The 19,292-nt window shown below is 41.9% G+C and overlaps 1 protein-coding gene across 1 annotated transcript in view; it reads left to right on the forward strand.

The window, feature by feature from the left end:
* The window catches only part of DISP3 (dispatched RND transporter family member 3), a 97,496-nt gene that overhangs the window by 53,751 nt on the left and 24,453 nt on the right, over nucleotides 1-19,292 (forward strand). The window contains exons 9-12 of the mRNA XM_075279994.1: nucleotides 300-461; nucleotides 890-1,051; nucleotides 15,758-15,877; nucleotides 16,113-16,249. Coding sequence (XP_075136095.1) covers nucleotides 300-461; nucleotides 890-1,051; nucleotides 15,758-15,877; nucleotides 16,113-16,249 — 581 coding nt within the window. The remainder of the gene's footprint in view (nucleotides 1-299; nucleotides 462-889; nucleotides 1,052-15,757; nucleotides 15,878-16,112; nucleotides 16,250-19,292) is intronic.

Here is a 19,292-nt window from a genome sequence, read left to right on the forward strand (position 1 = left end):
TAGCACACCCCTAACCACTTGTAAATGGAGGTTCTGATGTGCTGGCAAACATGGAACCATATGTGTAGACCACATCCCTATATTGACGGAGTTAACACCTACCTGGAATGGGCCCCCTTACCACAAGGGCCCTTAACAGCAGCATGGTCTGCCTCTATGGGATACGTCATGGACTATAGAGACAGATGATTAGTATGAGGAACCCACCAGTAATGAGGGTTTTAAACTGGACATATTGGCCTTTACAAATATATCTTCTGGAACAAAGACATTATGAAGCATTCATCCTTTTAATGTAGTGGCTCTTGAATATGGGGACGTTCCTCTGGTTTCTGTCCTGCCGGATCATTTGGAACAGAAGACAGATGTAGACAGAAGAGACCAAGTGATACAGTGGTTCCATACTATCCTGCACCATTGTGTTCTGTGGACGTCTGATAAGGGCCGACACATCACTGTTGGTAAGAAATACAGTTTTCTAAAGGACCACTCCAAGCAAAACAAATTCACTGTTATACCTGGTATGGGACATAAGGGGACAGAGCATGACACAGGGATTGTCTCTTCAATGTTTTTTTGAATCACTGTGTGATGTTCCACTCCTTAGGGCCTTATATCAGGCAAAAGACAATGAGGGAGATTTATTATGCTACCTATGTCAGAATTACTTAAATTGATAAACAGCATACCTTTGTTATGTATGGCACTTTTGTAGTTATGGAAAAAAACAACTTTGAAGTCTTGGTGCACTTTGGGCGGCCCTCCAGCATCTTGGATCTATGCAAAATGTTTGGGGGAGGTGGTAGACTGCCTTGAAATAGTAAAAATACAATCGTCAAAAATTTTCGAAATGTTCCTGTAAGTAATTATGGACCTCATTCATTTCCAGGTATTTTTGTAGTGGTCCTCATCCTCTCTATATCCTTTGCGTCCCATCTTCATCCAGCCAGCCGAGCTCCTGTCCTCTTCAGGCCTGACACTAATATCCAGCTGCTCTTAGACCTCAAATACAATCTCAGCGCAGAAGGAATATCCTGCGTGACTTGCTCAGGTAACTTCTTAATACATCTGTATCGAACAATCTTTGTACATTTTAACAGTATTGTTGTGTTGACTGTGAGCTAGTATGTGTTTAGTCACTGACCAAACAAATAACACATTGCAACACAAAATACTTCCGTAGCACCGCTAAACTTATTCTACAGTGAAGCACAAAATACTGCACCAGAAGCACCAAATACTAAAGTGGTGCACCAGATTCCACTCCCACACAAATATGGGGAGAACATGCAAACCCCTTACAGATGTTGTTCTTGGCTGAATTTGGACTCCAGCGCTGCAAGGCAATAGTACCAACCACTGAGCCACCTTGCTGCTACCATGTTTAAGGCCTGGCCCCAGAACCCCCAAAACTGGACTGACATTAACGGGGTTGTCCAACATAAACTGATTTTTTAATCTAAGCCACCCCACACTCCCTGTCTACCTTCTAAATTACTTAGGTTACCAAAAATCTAAATTTGCCGAGATTGCAGGCGCAGTCATGTGACCGCCCCAGGCACATTTTCTGATTTTGTGGCATTTCTGGAAAGGGGAAAAATGGAATATCAGCTACACTAACCCCCACCCCATCATACTTACCTGTCTTCTGGTCCAGACCTTCTAGGCAAGGGACGTAATGTCTTCTGGGTGGCCATCAGGCGTCAAGAAGAGGAGGTGCTGGCCGCCCAGAAGAAGTAACATCCAGTGCCCAGAAGGTGAGTATGATGGGGTAGGGGGAGTTGAGTTAGTTAGGAATGGCTAGTGGTGGGCAGGCTAGCTAGGGAAACAGAGAGGGGGAGGAAGTGAGAAAGGGAGGAGGAGGGAGGGAGTGAGAGAGGGAGGTGGTGCGCATCAGCTCTGAGTGGCCCACGGCATCATGGTAGTTGTAGGAAAACAGAACAGGAAGATTCCCATGTAATCAAATGCAGAAGATGCCAGGAGCTCACAGAGAAACCGAAAAATGACTCAAAACACTGCTAAAGGTATTTGATTGCAATAGCACTAACACAACTTTTTTTGTAAATAGTTTTTTTTTTGCCCGAAAAACCCCTTTAAGAGCTAGCATTATTAATGGCCATTTATGAGAAGATATAGAAGATATATCAGACTGTTGGAATTTCTGTATTATAAATTATTGTATTGAAATACCCCAGCTACGTTCGTAGTAGGGTACATAGAAGTTATCTAAAATGGAGACGCCGCTAAGAATGTCCCACAAAATATTCGAGAGCTCATTCTTTTTATTGTGTGTCTAATACCTGTTATATCCCTGATAGTATTATTGTGGCTGACCTTCCACTTTATCCAAACAGAGCCCCTGACCTGCCGCGACTTGTGTTATCCCTCCGAATCCGCTTGATATTACATTTAATGTCACATTGGGCTGGTTTAGGTATTTTTATGAACTGAAATAGGTTTGACATTTAATTAAATTGAAAAGAGTAAAGTACAAGAAGTTCTCATTAGATGCTGTGCTGCAGCCCTTGTCTTAAAGAAGGTTTCACCCTAAAATAAAAAATAAAATAAAAAAATCTGTACTTCATGTCAAGTCCTTGAGTTATCTTCTTACCGTATATCAGGATATTTTCTTTACTGTGGTGGGAAGACATAGCTTATGTAAGGTAAAATACAGTCCTATGAAAAAGTTTGGGCACCCCTATTAATCTTAATCATTTTTTGTTCTAAATATTTTGGTGTTTGCAACAGCCATTTCAGTTTGATATATCTAATAACTGATGGACACAGTAATATTTCAGGATTGAAATGAGGTTTATTGTACTAACAGAAAATGTGCAATATGCATTAAACCAAAATTTGACCGGTGCAAAAGTATGGGCACCCTTATCATTTTATTGATTTGAATTCCCCTAACTACTTTTTACTGACTTACTGAAGCACAAAATTGGTTTTGTAACCTCAGTGAGCTTTGAACTTCATAGCCAGATGTATCCAATCATAAGAAAAGGTATTTAAGGTGGCCAATTGCAAGTTGATCTCCTATTTGAATCTCCTCTGAAGAGTGGCATCATGGGCTACTCAAAACAACTCTCAAATGATCTGAAAACAAAGATTGTTCAACATAGTTGTTCAGGGGAAGGATACAAAAAGTTGTCTCAGAGATTTAACCTGTCAGTTTCCACTGTGAGGAACATAGTAAGGAAATGGAAGACCACAGGGACAGTTCTTGTTAAGCCCAGAAGTGGCAGGCCAAGAAAAATATCAGAAAGGCAGAGAAGAAGAATGGTGAGAACAGTCAAGGACAATCCACAGACCACCTCCAAAGAGCTGCAGCATCATCTTGCTGCAGATGGTGTCACTGTGCATCGGTCAACTATACAGCGCACTTTGCACAAATAGAAGCTGTATGGGAGAGTGATGAGAAAGAAGCCGTTTCTGCACGTACGCCACAAATAGAGTTGCCTGAGGTATGAAAAAGCACATTTGGACAAGGCAGCTTCATTTTGGAAACAAAAATTGAGTTGTTTGGTTATAAAAAAAAGGCATTATGCATGGCGTCCAAAAAGAAACAGCATTCCAAGAAAAACACATGCTACCCACTGTAAAATTTGGTGGAGGTTCCATCATGCTTTGGGGCTGTGTAGCCAATGCCGGCACCAGGTATCTTGTTAAAGTTGAGGGTCGCATGGATTCCACTCAGTATCAGCAGATTCTTGAGAATAATGTTCAAGAATCAGTGACGAAGTTGAAGTTACGCCGGGGATGGATATTTCAGCAAGACAATGATCCAAAACACTGTTCCAAATCCTCAGGCATTCATGCAGAGGAACAATTACAATGTTCTGGAATGGCCATCCCAGTCCCCAGACCTGAATATCATTGAACATCTGTGGGATGATTTGAAGCGGGCTGTCCATGCTCGGCGACCATCTAACTTAACTGAACTTGAATTGTTTGTCCAAAATACCTTTATCCAGGATCCAGGAACTGATTAAAAGCTACAGGAAGCGACTAGAGGCTGTTATCTTTGCAAAAGGAGGATCTACTAAATATTAATGCCACTTTTCTGTTGAGGTGCCCATACTTTTGCACCGGTCAAATTTTGGTTTAATGCATATTGCGCATTTTCTGTTAGTACAATAAACCTCATTTCAATCCTGAAATATTACTGTGTCCATCAGTTATTAGATATATCAAACTGAAATGGCTGTTGCAAATACCAAAATATTTAGAACTAAAAATGATTAAGATTAATAGGGGTGCCCAAACTTTTTCATAGGACTGTAGCTACAGTGCCCCATACAATGATAATCATAGTACACCTAATATGTGTTATGGTGCCATTGGTAGGTCAGTGACAGTATTGAGGGTCAGACTACAAGGATACACACAGGTGCAAATGTATATTTGCAGATTGCAAGGTCAAAAGCCAGTCCATGCTGCCATCACTGAATGGTGATGACATACCAAGGAGGTCATAACTACCAGGTTAACAGATATAGCAGCTGGTATGGGGTCCATCAACTATGGTGCCCAATTCCACTGAGACCTAGGGTGCAATTAGTGATAATTATGGCCGATGAAGAGGATTTGGAAAACTGAATACACCTCTATTACTTACTGTGATAACATAATACCTGCATATGATATCATTATAATTATTTACTTCATATGCTGTCTTTTTGTGTGTGCATTATCCCTGCACTGTAACATCACTGTGTGTGTTATCCCTGCACTGTGACATCACTGTGTGTATTATCCCTGCACTGTGACATCACTGTGTGCATTATCCCTGCACTGTGACATCACTGTGTGCATTATCCCTGTACTGTGACTTCACTGTGTGTATTATCTCTGTACTGGTAAGTAATAGATCTCCACACGTAGATTGTGTTCAAGATAATTTATTGTAGCGAATGAGTGAGTACTTTCGGTCTTTTTTCGACCTTCCTCAGACTCTACATAGAACATAAAGAGACACTCCGTCATAAAAAGTTGCAACATGTTATAGCAGCACATGCTGCAAGTCAAACAAAAATAAATATAAATGAGAAACAGCACATTTACAACACAAACAAATCACGAACATAAAGCCATGTGTCAGTAAAGATGGTTGTCCATCAGCAGTGCAGTTAGAGCCTGGATAATAACTGTAGTATATTGTGGTCAAGGAAATATAGTCAAATAACAGTAGGAAATGTAACACTCGAATCAGACAGTTATATATGGTAACACTGGTATATAACAATCTAAAGCTGCACGTAGTATCCCATGGATCAAGAGTATAGCAAAGAAAAAATGGTCACCTGTTAGTTAGGTAGTCCAGTGTGCTAGGAGTTAACTCAGTCTACCTATTAAATGAAGGTACAATGTATAAGTAAAAATGTCCCCATAAATAGAGGAATACAGATGATGATGATGACAATGCTCGTTGTCAGGGGTCCTTACCTCCCGTCCGTCCGGGCCCGCATAGGGTTAATCAAGTGTAGGAGAAAAAGCAGCAAAAGGTGCAGAGATGCGCAGCAGGGAATTGCCTATGGCGTAGTTGAAAATGCGCGCCATGTCGGCATCCCCGTCCGCCCTTAAAAGGGGGAAGTCGGCCTCTTCCCATTGGGCCGACGCGCGCTTGCGTGCAGACGCATGAACGTGGTGATTTCCACTGCGCATGCGCGCGCGCCCGACACATGAAGAGATTGCCGGCAAAGCTAAAAAGTATCAGTCCGGGAGGAGCATGCGCACTATAGAAGTGCAGTGTCGGGGAATGGCACGTGTGTGTGCGCTTACTACATGAAACCCATGCCGGCAAACATAAAGTAGGTATTTAGAAAAGAGAGTAAAAGTGGCGTTGAAGATTAAAGACAGGGATGAGAGATGGCCAAAAGGATGAAAGTATCAAGTATTAGAAAATAGAGAGAAAACAGTATAAGGGAATTATGAAAGACGATAAGGAGTAAAGAAAAAGGGGGAAAAGAGGAAAGTATGAAGGAATGGAAAATATACACAATAAACAATAAGAAAAATAAGAAAAAATAAAAAATACAAAATAAAAAATAAAAAATAAAAAAATGTAAAAGATGATAAAAATTAAACCAAAACAAAAATAAAGAATATAAATAAGAATTAAAAAAAAATTAAAAAATTGATGAATAAAAAAAGGGAAAAAGGAATGAATAGTGAAAACAAGTGAAAATATGATAAAAAGAAAAAAGAAAAAATTGTAAAAGGATATATTTTCTCATGCGGGCCCAGGCGACAGTCGGGGAGCAGTCCTTAACGAGCCTGTGGAAAGAGGAAAAGATGGATTATCAAGATAATGGGAACGACGTGCAGCAAAATCAAATCAGATGTGTCACAAAAAACAAGTGGATACACCTTAAATAAATGCCTGTACTTCGTATTCGCGGTTGAGACCCCTAGGCTCCATCGTTTGGAGCCTATGAATCCAGTACGCCTCTTTTTTCTTTAGCATCAGAATTCTATTACCACCCCGTCGAGGAATGCTCACTTGCTCCAATACCTGAAATCTTAGTTGGGAGATGTTGTGTCCCATTTTGTCAAAGTGTGCCGGTAGGGGGAGTAAAAGGTTACGGCAACGAATGTTTGATTTGTGTTGCTTGATGCGGTCTCGCACACGTTGGGTAGTCTCCCCAACGTATGCGAGACCGCACGGGCACTTTATCAAGTAGACAACAAAACTTGAATTGGATGTAAAGTAATCCCTGGATAATATGGTTTCCCCTGTTTGCGGGTGATAGATCTTTTCCCCTTTTAGCACGTTAGAGCACTGATGACAACAGAAACACGGAAAGGTGCCTTTCTGTGGGGTACTGAGAAAAGATTGGCGTGACACCTTAATCTCAGAACCTAGATCGGCTCGTACTAATCTATCTTTAAGGTTCTGTGGGCGTCTGTAACAAGGGCGAAAGTTTTTACGAAAAGATGGTATCTCGGGGTGAGCTCTGGCCAGGAGTGGCCAGTGTTTTCTAATGATGCCATGAATTTTATAGACAAAGGGGTGGTAGGTATGTACTAATGTGATTCTACTGTCATCCTCACCATGGTTAGGGATTTGTTCCCTTGGACGATCTTGCCTAGTTTGTTGTAATGAATCTGAAAGTAATTCCTGAGGGTAACCTCTGGCTCTGAACTTGTTTTCCATCTCCCTGTATCTTTTTTCTCTAGTCTCAGGGTCCTGAACAATCCGTTTTACTCTACAAAACTGTGATTTTGGGAGGGATTTTTTTGTCGACGTTGGGTGGCAACTTTGGTAATGTAGAAGACTGTTTCTGTCCGTCTTTTTTGTGAAAAGATCCGGACAGAGTGTGCCATCCTGTTTTTTGGAGATCATGGTGTCCAGGAAGCTAATCTTTTCCGTACTGTAATGAAGCGTGAATTTGAGTTCAGGCCAGATGTTATTAATGTACTGAGTAAAGTCATCAAGGCTTGAGACCGGTCCCTTCCAGATACAGAATATGTCGTCTATGTATCTCTTCCAGGTCACAGCGTGATCCTGGAAGAGACAGTTGGTGTAAATATAGGTCTCCTCGAAGAATGCCATATAGGCATTCGCGTACGGAGGTGCGACGTTGGAACCCATCGCGGTTCCACGTTTCTCAGAAAGAAATCATCTTGGAACAGAAAATAATTTTCCTCCAAAATTATTTGGAGAAGATCCAATGATAAATCAATAATGGGTTAGTCTACCCTATTGTGGTTATTATCCCTGTACTGTGACTTCACTGTGTGTATTATCCCTGTACTGTAACATCACTGTGTGTATTATCCCTGCACTGTGACATCACTGTGTGTATTATCCCTGCACTATGACATCACTGTGTGTATTATCCCTGCACTGTAACATCACTGTGTGCATTATCCCTGCACTGTGACATCACTGTGTGTATTATCCCTGCAGTGTAACATCACTGTGTGCATTATCCCTGCACTGTGACATCACTGTGTGTATTATCCCTGCACTATGACATCACTGTGTGTATTATCCCTGCACTGTAACATCACTGTGTGCATTATCCCTGCACTGTGACATCACTGTGTGTATTATCCCTGCAGTGTAACATCACTGTGTGCATTATCCCTGCACTGTGACATCACTGTGTGTATTATCCCTGCACTATGACATCACTGTGTGTATTATCCCTGTACTGTAACATCACTGTGTGCATTATCCCTGCACTGTGACATCACTGTGTGTATTATCCCTGCAGTGTAACATCACTGTGTGCATTATCCCTGTACTGTGACATCACTGTGTGTATTATCTCTGTACTGTGACATCACTGTGTGTATTATCCCTGTACTGTGACATCACTGTGTGTATTATCCCTGTACTGTGACATCACTGTGTGTATTATCCCTGCACTGTGACATCACTGTGTGTATTATCCCTACACTGTAACATCACTGTGTGTATTATCCCTGCACTATGACATCACTGTGTGTATTATCCCTGCACTGTAACATCACTGTGTGCATTATCCCTGCACTGTGACATCACTGTGTGTATTATCCCTGCACTGTAACATCACTGTGTGTATTATCCCTGTACTGTGACATCACTGTGTGTATTATCCCTGCACTGTGACATCACTGTGTGTATTATCCCTGCACTGTGACATCACTGTGTGTATTATCCCTGCACTGTGACATCACTGTGTGTATTATCCCTGCACTGTGACATCACTGTGTGTATTATCCCTGCACTGTGACATCACTGTGTGTATTATCCCTGCACTGTGACATCACTGTGTATATTATCTCTGCACTGTGATATCACCGTGTGCAATATCCTGACACTGTGACATAACTAAGGCTGGTGGAAGAAGTGTTAAAACTGAATAGTCTTCCATTACTTACTGTGATGTCATAATATTTGCATGTGACATCATTATTTTCTTCATATGCTGTCTTTCTGTATGTGCATTATCCCTACACTGTGATGTCACTGTGTGCATTATCCTAGTACTGTGACATCACTATGTGTATTATCCCTGCACTGTGATGTCACTGTGTGCAATATCCTGGTATTGTGACTTCACTGAGTGCATTATTCCAGTACTGTGACATCACCACGTGCATTATTCTGGTACTTTTGCACCATGCTGTGCATTAACTTGATACCAGGGCACCACTGTGTGCGTTTTTCTTGCACTGTGACATGACTGTGTGCATTATCTGTACTGTAAAATCTCTGTGTATGTCATCTCTGTGCATAAAGGAGACCAAATAATCGAATACTTTAATGTCTGTTTTATGCACTGAGGAGGTCACTGATGTGTATTTTGCATGAGGTCATTTATAGCCAGACCCCTGACCTGTGGCTGCACAGTCTCACCATCCCCAGCACTTAACAGATTAGAAATACCCTTTTCTTCCAGCTGGATTATATTTCCACCCCTATTACATTGACATTATTTTGCCTGGCGAAGGTATTCTAGTTTTTGTAATATTTCAGAATTTTCAAAGTGCAAATTTCAGAGAAAACAGACTCTGAGCACAGCAGGAATTGTTCTTATTCACATCGAATCAGAAGATCAATCTAAGTATAGAAGAAGAAGGACAAAGGAGAATTTTAAATTGGTCTTCCTCACATCTTGAAATCTCCCAGCATTCCCTGCATGTTCAGTTACTGCAGGTGAGCATGTTCTGGAGATTGACACTCAAGGAAGAGTTACCTTTACACCTGACACTTTACAGAAATCTAATGTCATAAAAACTGCCTCCTCCTTTTTGCATCATAGGAACTCAGTTAATATGATATGGGTGTGTTTGGCAACAAACTTACTGACTGTTTTGAAATTGTGAGTGCAGCTCTGGAGTACAGTCTGTAACCCAGGATCAGTACAAGATAAGTAATGTATATACAAAGAGACTACACCAGCAGAAATACGATTGCAACTCTGGAGTACAGTCTATAACCCAGGATAAGTACAAGATAAGTAATGTATATACAAAGAGACTGCACCAGCAGAATTACGAATACAGCTCTGGAGTACAGTCTATAACCCAGGATCAGTACAAGATAAGTAATGTATATACAAAGAGACTACACCAGCAGAAATACGATTGCAACTCTGGAGTACAGTCTATAACCCAGGATAAGTACAAGATAAGTAATGTATATACAAAGAGACTGCACCAGCAGAATTACGAATACAGCTCTGGAGTACAGTCTATAACCCAGGATCAGTACAAGATAAGTAATGTATATACAAAGAGACTGCACCAGCAGAATTGTGGGTGCAGCTCTGGAGTACAGTCTGTAACTCAGGATCGGCACAAAATAAGTAATGTATAAATATGATCAACAGAATAGTGAGTGCTGCTCTGGAGTATAATACAGAAGGTACTGTAACTCAGGATATGTACATGAAATTGGCACTGAAGCCAGGAAGTATACAGAAGACCAGATGAAACCCCAGATGAGAAAATCCCTTTAATGAAGAGGTAGAAGACCTTTCATCTCTGTCTCTATGCAATGCATATCTCATACACCCACTGTGCATTGAACTTCAGCATAGCCTATGGGACTGCATTGCATTATTCTGTAGAGTAAGTGGATGGATCCAGCACTGTGCAGATATAGTTACAAAGTTGTAATCCCTTCATGCTTAGAATTTTTTGTTTATTAGTAGTTAGAGCCTCCCCCCCTTCCCCATCTTCACCGATTTGGTTGTGATGGGGTACCTCTATTCTCATAAGATGTGTAAAATGTTTCTTTAATGGAGGTTGCGGGGTTTTTTTTTTTTGTTTTTTTTTAAATCAGATAATTTTTACTAACAAATTTTCTGTACATAAATTCAAACAATCGACAAAGCAACAGCAACACAACAACAATTCAAAGTAAATATGGAGACACAATCTGACATAAAAAGGCGAGAAGTCCATTACGACCCCCCCCCCCCCACACACACACTAAATCTCCCAAACATCCTTCGATTCATAGCAAATACTAGCACTCAGGGGATCATGAAACAGATAAAGTAGAAGTGAGAGATCTATCCCTAATCAGAGACGGGGAGGGAAGACCAGGTGTATCCAACCATGCCCCCAAATTTTTTCAAAGTTAGTTTGGGCCTTTCTTTGTGTATATACTCTCCTCTCCAGCCTAATAGTATTATTAACTTTAGATATCAATTCCATCTGAGAAGGAGGACTCTGGTCCAACCAATGGTAAGCAATCAATTTTCTTGCTTGGTACAACACCTAGACAACCCTATAAATTCTGGGCTTTCCGGATCCACACCCTCCCCCAAATGACCTAGGAGGCAAACTAACGGTGAGAGCAGGAGGGCAACAGAATATACCTGGCCAAGCATGGACGGTACCTGATTCCAGTAATCGGTTAGCTCCCGACACTCCCACATCATGTGCAGGAGATGAGTGGGTTCCATACTACATCATAGGGTCAGGGCTAACACTTCTCCCCACGTTTCCTCGTGCACCACACCAACATCCATCTCCCACCTTTCCCTAGGAGGTTACGGTTTGGTTGGACATGTGGCCTCCTGCACCTAAAAATAGAGTACTATATCTTAATGGTGCAGTGATCAGTGTGCTCCGATAATTCTTAGCATTGATGACATCTTCATAGAGTTGCTGAGGCTCAGTGCCAGGGAAGACATCATACCCAAGCTAAGAAGTTAGAATAATCTTTTCCAATAACAGTATTGATGTCTCCTTTTGTTGCACAGAGACTCTCAATAAGCTGTGCATTGATCGGCCAAACTGGTGTTCATTTCTTCCGAATAATTGGTCACTTTGGGGGTTTACTGCATCGTCCCGAAGAGGATTTCTTGGTCTAATCTTCATTTAGCACTATAAAGGTCACTTTAAGAAACAAAAGAGTCAAAAAATAAGCTGCATGATAGAGGCATATGCAAGACTTAGCTGGGTGGCACACATTCTTCTTGAACATTCTTCTGTGAAGAGCTGGAACTAATCCATAATGGGTACAAAATATGCTACACATAAAGCCATGTCACATACGGTCATCATTATAGATGTTCCTGAAGTTGTTGGTGGCTGAATATATATTTTTAAGTGTATGTGAGTAGATAGACAGAATAAGAAGACTTCTGACAGATACACTATAGTGTAGTATAGCTTACCCATCTGTAACACAATCTTGGGGCTCCTCCATGGTCAGTTTGGCCACGTTGCTGTGTAAACCATACTCTCCTCTGCTCTTGCCTCTGGTTCGGATTCCTGATAGTCTTGGATGTTCTAGGTTCTGACCCATTACTCCATTCATGGTTCCTGCTTCAGTGCTTTTGCCAGTCCGATTGTGATATAGAAGGTCTATTACTTGCTTTCAATAACAATTCAATATATTGGAAAATTGTATATCTTTCATTATAGAAACAATAATATGTATTTGCTGAAACTGGACAGCCCCTTTAAGGACACAAGGCAAGACTCTTTCCTTGCACTGATGGCACCTCAGGTCCTCCTCTAGATACTTCATCTCTAATGTCCCCACACATACACACTTACATGAAGCTTAATGTCCATCAGTCGTATGTCACTCACAAACCTAACACAGTCACAACAGACATAATTGTTAAAGGGAATTCTATCATTAAAATCACATTTTTTGTCGATCACCCGTAGGAATAGCCTTAAGAAAGGCTATTCTTCTCCTACCTTTAGATGTCTTCTCTGCGCCGCCGTTCGGTAGAAATCCCGGTTTTCGTCTGTATGCAGTTGAGTTCTCTCGCAGCACTGGGGGTGGTCCCTAGGATTCAAACAGCACTGAGGGCATCCCTAATGCTGCAAGAGAAATCTGCAGCGTCGCCTCCATCTTCTTCAGGAACGGCCTCTCTGCGCGTCTTCTTCGAGAGCTGGGTTCAAACTTTGGAACCGACTGCGCATGCCCACAGGTCACAACATTTTCTTGTGGCCTGTGGGCATGCGCAGTTGGCTCTAGATGTTTTAACCCAGCTCCGGAATAAGACGCGCAGAGAGGCCGTTCCTGAAGAAAATGGAAGTGGCGCTGGAGATTTCTCTTGCAGCAATGGGGACACCCCCAGTGCTGTTTGAGCGCTGGGTCCGCCTCCAGTGCTGCAAGAGAACTCATTTGCATACAGACGGAATCGGGGCTCTCTACCGAATGGCGGCGAAGAGAAGACATCTAAAGGTAGGAGGCGAATAGCCTTTCTTAAGGCTATTCCTACATGTGATCGACAAAAAATGTATAATAATAATAACAATCCTTACTATAAGAGAAAGCTACTTCCAAGGAAGTATACGTCTCTGGCAGTCCGCTGTGCAGTATAAGATTACATACATTACGCAATATAATGTGCACATTGTAGTAACATCATAATGGTAGAAAAGTGGAATGTCCATTGCAGGAGGGTCAGTGGGTAGTAACCCATACTACAATATAGATGCAGTTGTCAAGTGTTAAAAACAGTGGGTACTGTATTAGATTGCCAAACCCAATTTTCAACCCTTTTACCTAGGATTCATCCAGTGGTAAATGGTTCACTCTGGCCTTGTGAAAGGAAATATCAATTGCAAAGAACTAACTCACCAGTCTGCGTTGACGTCTTGGGTCATCATAACTGCTGTGTGAACAGGGCACTGTATCTCTCATGAATGTTAATCATGACTGCCAAAAGGAGAGCAAAGGGAAGACTATGACAGCTATAGGGTGATAAGAATTGTAGAATAAGAAGCCTGTAGTGGGTTTAGGTGTAATGATAACTTTGGAAATAGACGTCCATTAGTAGTATATTTACATAATTCCCATGATTCAGTCTGACATGGTAATGCTGAGATATAGGACTGGCGCCAACAAGTCACTTTGCCTTGTCCAGGGTGTTTAGGTAATTTTAGAGTGCAGCAACCTGAACCTTTGCCTTGGTCACGTAAAGGTTAGCCATGGTTCTGCTCAGTAGTAAGATATTAACTAAAGACACACACTTGCAGGGATATTGATATTGGCACCGAGGTGGCTCAAACCTTCTCAACTTCATATACATCATCACTTTGTTTGCTCTTTATTTATTCCTGGCACACCAAAAAGAACAATACAGTGTAGAGACCCTTGCACTCCCCGATCTGTAGAGAAGCAGCAGACAGGGTTATATAAGTTTGTGCCCAGTGACTGGCTGCATGTTTAGAATCAGAGCATCATTTATTAAAACCTTTCCTGGCAGAAGACTTAATTTCTGCTCTCTCTTCCTGAAAGTTGAAATAAGAGAAGCGTAATGAAGGGAACCGCAAGCCTAAGGGAGACAAGCTGAAGTAGATGAGTCCTGACAGGCGCCAGGGACGGGAAGACTCCCCCCGCCTGGAGTTTACTGTATAAAAGTTACCCGGAATAAACTGTAGACTGATTTAATGGGTTATTCATATGAGCTCTAAAACACAGCAGGTTAAATCTTAGATAATAATATAATATTTTGTATGGTTTATACTAAAGAGGTTTTTCGGGCCAAAAATATTGATGACCTATCCTAAATTAGTGGGGTCTGACACCTGGCACCCCCACAAATCAGCTGTTTTCTGCAGCTGATACACAAATAATGGAAAAGGAAGCAGTCAGATGTATTCTCTGTATATTGGCCAGAGTTAAGCTGCAGTGACTCAACAATGCCACTACATAGAGAACAGCGCTGCCTGCTTCCTCTTCCTCTCTTTCTCTGTATACCAGCTGCAGAGAACAGTTAATTGATGGAGGTGCTGGGTGTCAGACCCTACAGATCTGATATTAGTGATATATCTTTATAATAGGACATCAATCTTTTAGCCCAGAAAACCCCTTTTATATTTTACTAGCTATAACCCGCGACTTTGTCTGCTGTCCCCTCACCCTTGCGCGAACCACCTGCAGCGCAGCCCGTGGCCCCCCACGGCCCTTTCCTTGTGGCCGGCACGGGCCCCTCCCACAGCATCGTGGGCCAGGACCCCACGGCCCAGCTGCTGCACCTCCGGCCCTCCCCTTTCCCCGCACCCCCGGCTCTCCCCTTACCCCTCACCCGTGTCCCCGGCCCACTTCCCCCCTTTAGAGATTACAGTCACCTCCTACAGCTACCCCTTCCCCCCACCACCACCCACCCGTGACCCCGGATACCCTCCCCCCCTTTCCACATGTGCAATCTGGACCCCCTCCCCCCTACTTACCTTCTGCCCTCTGGTGCATTACAGTACAGACATACTCTTGATCGAAATGATCGCCTGACACTTTTTGCATAAATTTCCAAACCACTAAAAGACTTTAGCCAAGACATACAGTGAAATCTCTGAAACAGACCATTAGACCACTGACATGTAGACCATATTTTGCTCCTCTTCTTTGAAAGGACCACCCAGACAAGAAGACCATTTTTATCTGCAATTTTGGGTGGTTGTTGTAAATGATGGGTCTGCGCAGATACACGTATACTTGTATATCTCCATGCTGTGAAGGTGTGTAGGAGTACAGTGCCTCCAAGGGTAAAATCTGTGATGTTTAGAACGAGAAGCTTTTGCTCCAAGGTAGACGCCACAGTTTTATAGATTTGCCTCCAGAAAACTTTCCATTTAAGTCATAATGGCTAAAGAGACGGATGCCTCAGTATGATCCATTAACTATGTAGGTGGAAGTGGTCTTCTGGCAATATGAAGACTAATGAACTTAAGTAAATAAACACATTACTAAAAGTATAGTAAAGCCTAAAAGATACTTGTTCCTCACAACATGACAGAGCTGAAAGGACTTTGATTTGCATTGATTTGATTTGCATTGTAGGTTTGTTCCAGGAAAAACCCCGGAGCCTTCAAAACAACATAAGGACCTCATCAGACAAGAAGAAGAGAGGCTCATTGTCAACATGGAACAAGATGACCATCGGTGACACTGGACATGAGGGTGAGATAGATTGAATGTACAATATTGCTTCTGTACCCATCCACACTAGTACGTCTTTCTAGTAGTCCTTGTGTGACTGCATGTCTGACTTTGTATCTGGTTAAAAAAAAACGGTTTTGCCGCGGACAGGTACAAAATGCTCACGGGCGCTCACTTTTCAAACCCATTCACTTAAACTTGAGACATATTTTCTCTTGTACTGTTTCCTCCTGACCTGTGCGTCTGTAATTTTTAGATTTGCAGAGAACAGTGTATGTCACCAGATGTAAATGGGAAGGACGAGCCACTATTTACCGACTGTCCTTTAATGCTTCTTCTACACCACCCTGGCAGTCTACCTTGCCTGGAGATGATGACGTGACCTCATTTCAGGTAAGAAATCAGATGTCCGCTCACAGTGCTTTATGTATTTGATTAATTTTTGTTTCTTGTATATGATAGATGCAAAGTATCATAATAATGGGCATGGATTTTAGAAAGGGTCAGATTTGGGTTGTTAAGGACTGAAAGTGAGCATCTTATGACCCACCCCTTTAATGGCATTGTTCAAAAACAGTACCTCACTTATCCATAGGTTATGTGTGGTATTGCAACCCACGCACAGCCCCTGGACATGTGTGGCACTGTTTAAAGAAATTAAAGGATGACTTATTTACTCTACTTAATTCAAGCATCATTCATTTGCAACAGAACTTTCAAATAACCCATCATTGGGTAACATATTGTAGGACTTATTCCCTGGCTAGTACAATGGATTTACAGTTAGCTGATGAACAGAGATCACTGTGTTGTTATTATTGGTAGGCATTCTGATGAAAGACAACTTACAAGTGGTATATCTCTAAGGCCTCGTTCACATCTGTGTTGGTATTCCATTCAGGGGAGTCCGCATAGAGACCCCCCGAACGGAATACCAAACGCATTTGCAAATGCTGTGCAATAAAAGCACATGGACCCCATAGACTATAATGGGTCCGTGTGCTTGACGCGAGATCTCCGCAGGGAACATGTGGAGAGAAAAGCACACGGACCCCATTATAGTCTGTGGGATCCGTGTGCTTTTACTGCACAGCGCTTGCAAATGTATTTGGTAGTCCGTTCGGAGGGTCTCCATTCGGACTCCCTGAATGGATTACCAAACGCAGATGTGAACAAGGGGTAAGGATACATCGCTGTACCTGTTTGCTGACAACACAAAAGTGTCTAATAGGGTTTATATTCCTGTAGAGATCAGGGTTGGTTCACATCTGTGATAAACAGTCTGTTCGGGAAGCCCAAATAGGGACCCCCTGAGAGGACTACAAAACGCATTTGCAAGTGCTGCGTATTAAAAGCACACGGACCCCATAGACTATAATGGGGTCCATGTGCTTGCCGCGAAACCTCTGCACGAATCATGCGGAGAGGAAAGTAGATTGAGAAGTACTTTCCTCTCTGCATGTTCCCTGCAGACATTACGCGGAGAGCACACGGACCCCTTTATAGTCTGTGGGGATCTGTGTGCTTTCACTGCACAGCACTTGCAAATGTTTTTGGTACTCAGTTCAGGGGAGTCCCCATGCGGGCTCCCCCGAACGGAATACCAACGCAGATGTGAACAAGGGGTCACACTGAAAACATCTAGCTTTACTGGTTGAATGGTCCACACAATGGAAACTAGAACCATCTATCCAATATAGCATTGGCTGTTCTGTGCTATCCTGGACATCAGAAGAGAAAGATCTAAGGATCCTGATATCGGACAGCTTCAACAGTGCAGTCAGGTAGTGGGTAAAGCAAGTAGGATGCTTGGCTGCATAGCTAGAGGTATAAGCAGTAGGAAGACAGAGACTGTGATCCTAGTGTACAGAGTGATGTGAGATTACATCTGGAATACTGTGTCCAGCTCTGGAGACCCCACTTACAAAAAAAGAAATAGATAGAATAGAATGGGTGCAAAGGCAGGCTACAAAAGTGGTAGAAAGTTTGAAGCCTAAAACTTATTAGGAGAGGCTTAAACATGCCTCCAGTTATATATAACTTTACATAAATGAATAGTAAAGTAATAAACTTTGTAATATATATTAATAAGGCAATATGGTTTCTTCACCACTTTTTAAGCTGCTCTTCTTGTCCTTATCTTCAATCTGATTACTTGTTTGCAGTATATCTTCCTCTATATCTGTATTCAGCCTCACGCACAGAGCTGTATGGAGAAAGCAGAGGTTGAGTAGCTGGCTGCTGCCAGCTAGTTAATTTATATATTGCCTCGTTCTGTGCACTGGTAGCCTCTTATGTACAAGCCTACCAGTGTTAAAAGAGCAGAGTGTAACAGCAGCAATTATCTGAGTGTGTTTTCTATCTGTCTCATCCTAACCCTCCCATCTTCATAGACTAATAAGTAGAAAGTAACTCAGTCTGAAAATTGGAGAACAAAACATATTTCTTCATTAAGATATATTACAAAGTTTCTTGTATCCACCTGTACCATTCTAGAGTTATTCTTTAAAGAACTTACACTATATAGCCTTGGAAAGAAGGGAAGGGAAACTTTACACGTTAGAGATATCAATAGTGTTCAGAAGGAAAGTGTTTTTTTATAAAATACTAAACACAAGAACAAGAGGCACAATCTACAATTAGATGGGGCGAAACATCAGAAGCAAAGTCAGGAAATATTTCACTGAAAGAGTAGTTGAGACTCTGAACAAACTTCTCGCACTTGTGGTTGGGAAATCTATAGTAAGTGAATAGAAATATGCCTGGGATAAATACGTCTATCCAAAGATAACACGGTAACAATCTACTAGTCTTCTATGTTTCTATGTAGGAGGTTCTAGGAGCGGGCAAAGCATCACATCATTCATCCATCTCCAGAATACTCAATGAAGCTTGAGCTGAAACTTTCCATTTGTACCATTGATGTCTAAGACATCACGATAGCCATGGTAGCCAGAGCTATTTCCAGAACATTCTTCAGCATCTTAGTGCCTAATCCCCCATCACAAAGGTTTCACTTCATTTTTCGAGCATCCAGTGTTGCATTATGCATTAATCCACATTTTCTTTTTATGACTACTGTACATTGTTTTGATTATTAATGCCATAAATATGAAAAGGATAAATGTAAAACTAAAGAAAAACGCCTAAAAATACTCCCATACCCTTGTCAGTATTTGGCTGTGATACGCATGCAAAGCAGTAAACTGTGAGGAGCAGATTGAGCCGGGAGGGTCGTGTTGATGCTCTGTGTTTTCTCATTACTAAAGACTGACATCTCTTTAGCGCTGCTGCCCGGCGGCCGCTTCTCTCCACTTGTTGGGCTCGGAATGATGAAGTGTTACATTATAAAGCAGACATGTCTCCCTTGTTTAAAATAATTTCGCCATTGTGCAGACCTATTATTATAGCATCTTAAGCAGGGACTGAAGGAAGC

Source organism: Leptodactylus fuscus, chromosome 6 (genome assembly GCF_031893055.1).
Source record: "Leptodactylus fuscus isolate aLepFus1 chromosome 6, aLepFus1.hap2, whole genome shotgun sequence".
Lineage (NCBI taxonomy): Eukaryota > Metazoa > Chordata > Amphibia > Anura > Leptodactylidae > Leptodactylus > Leptodactylus fuscus.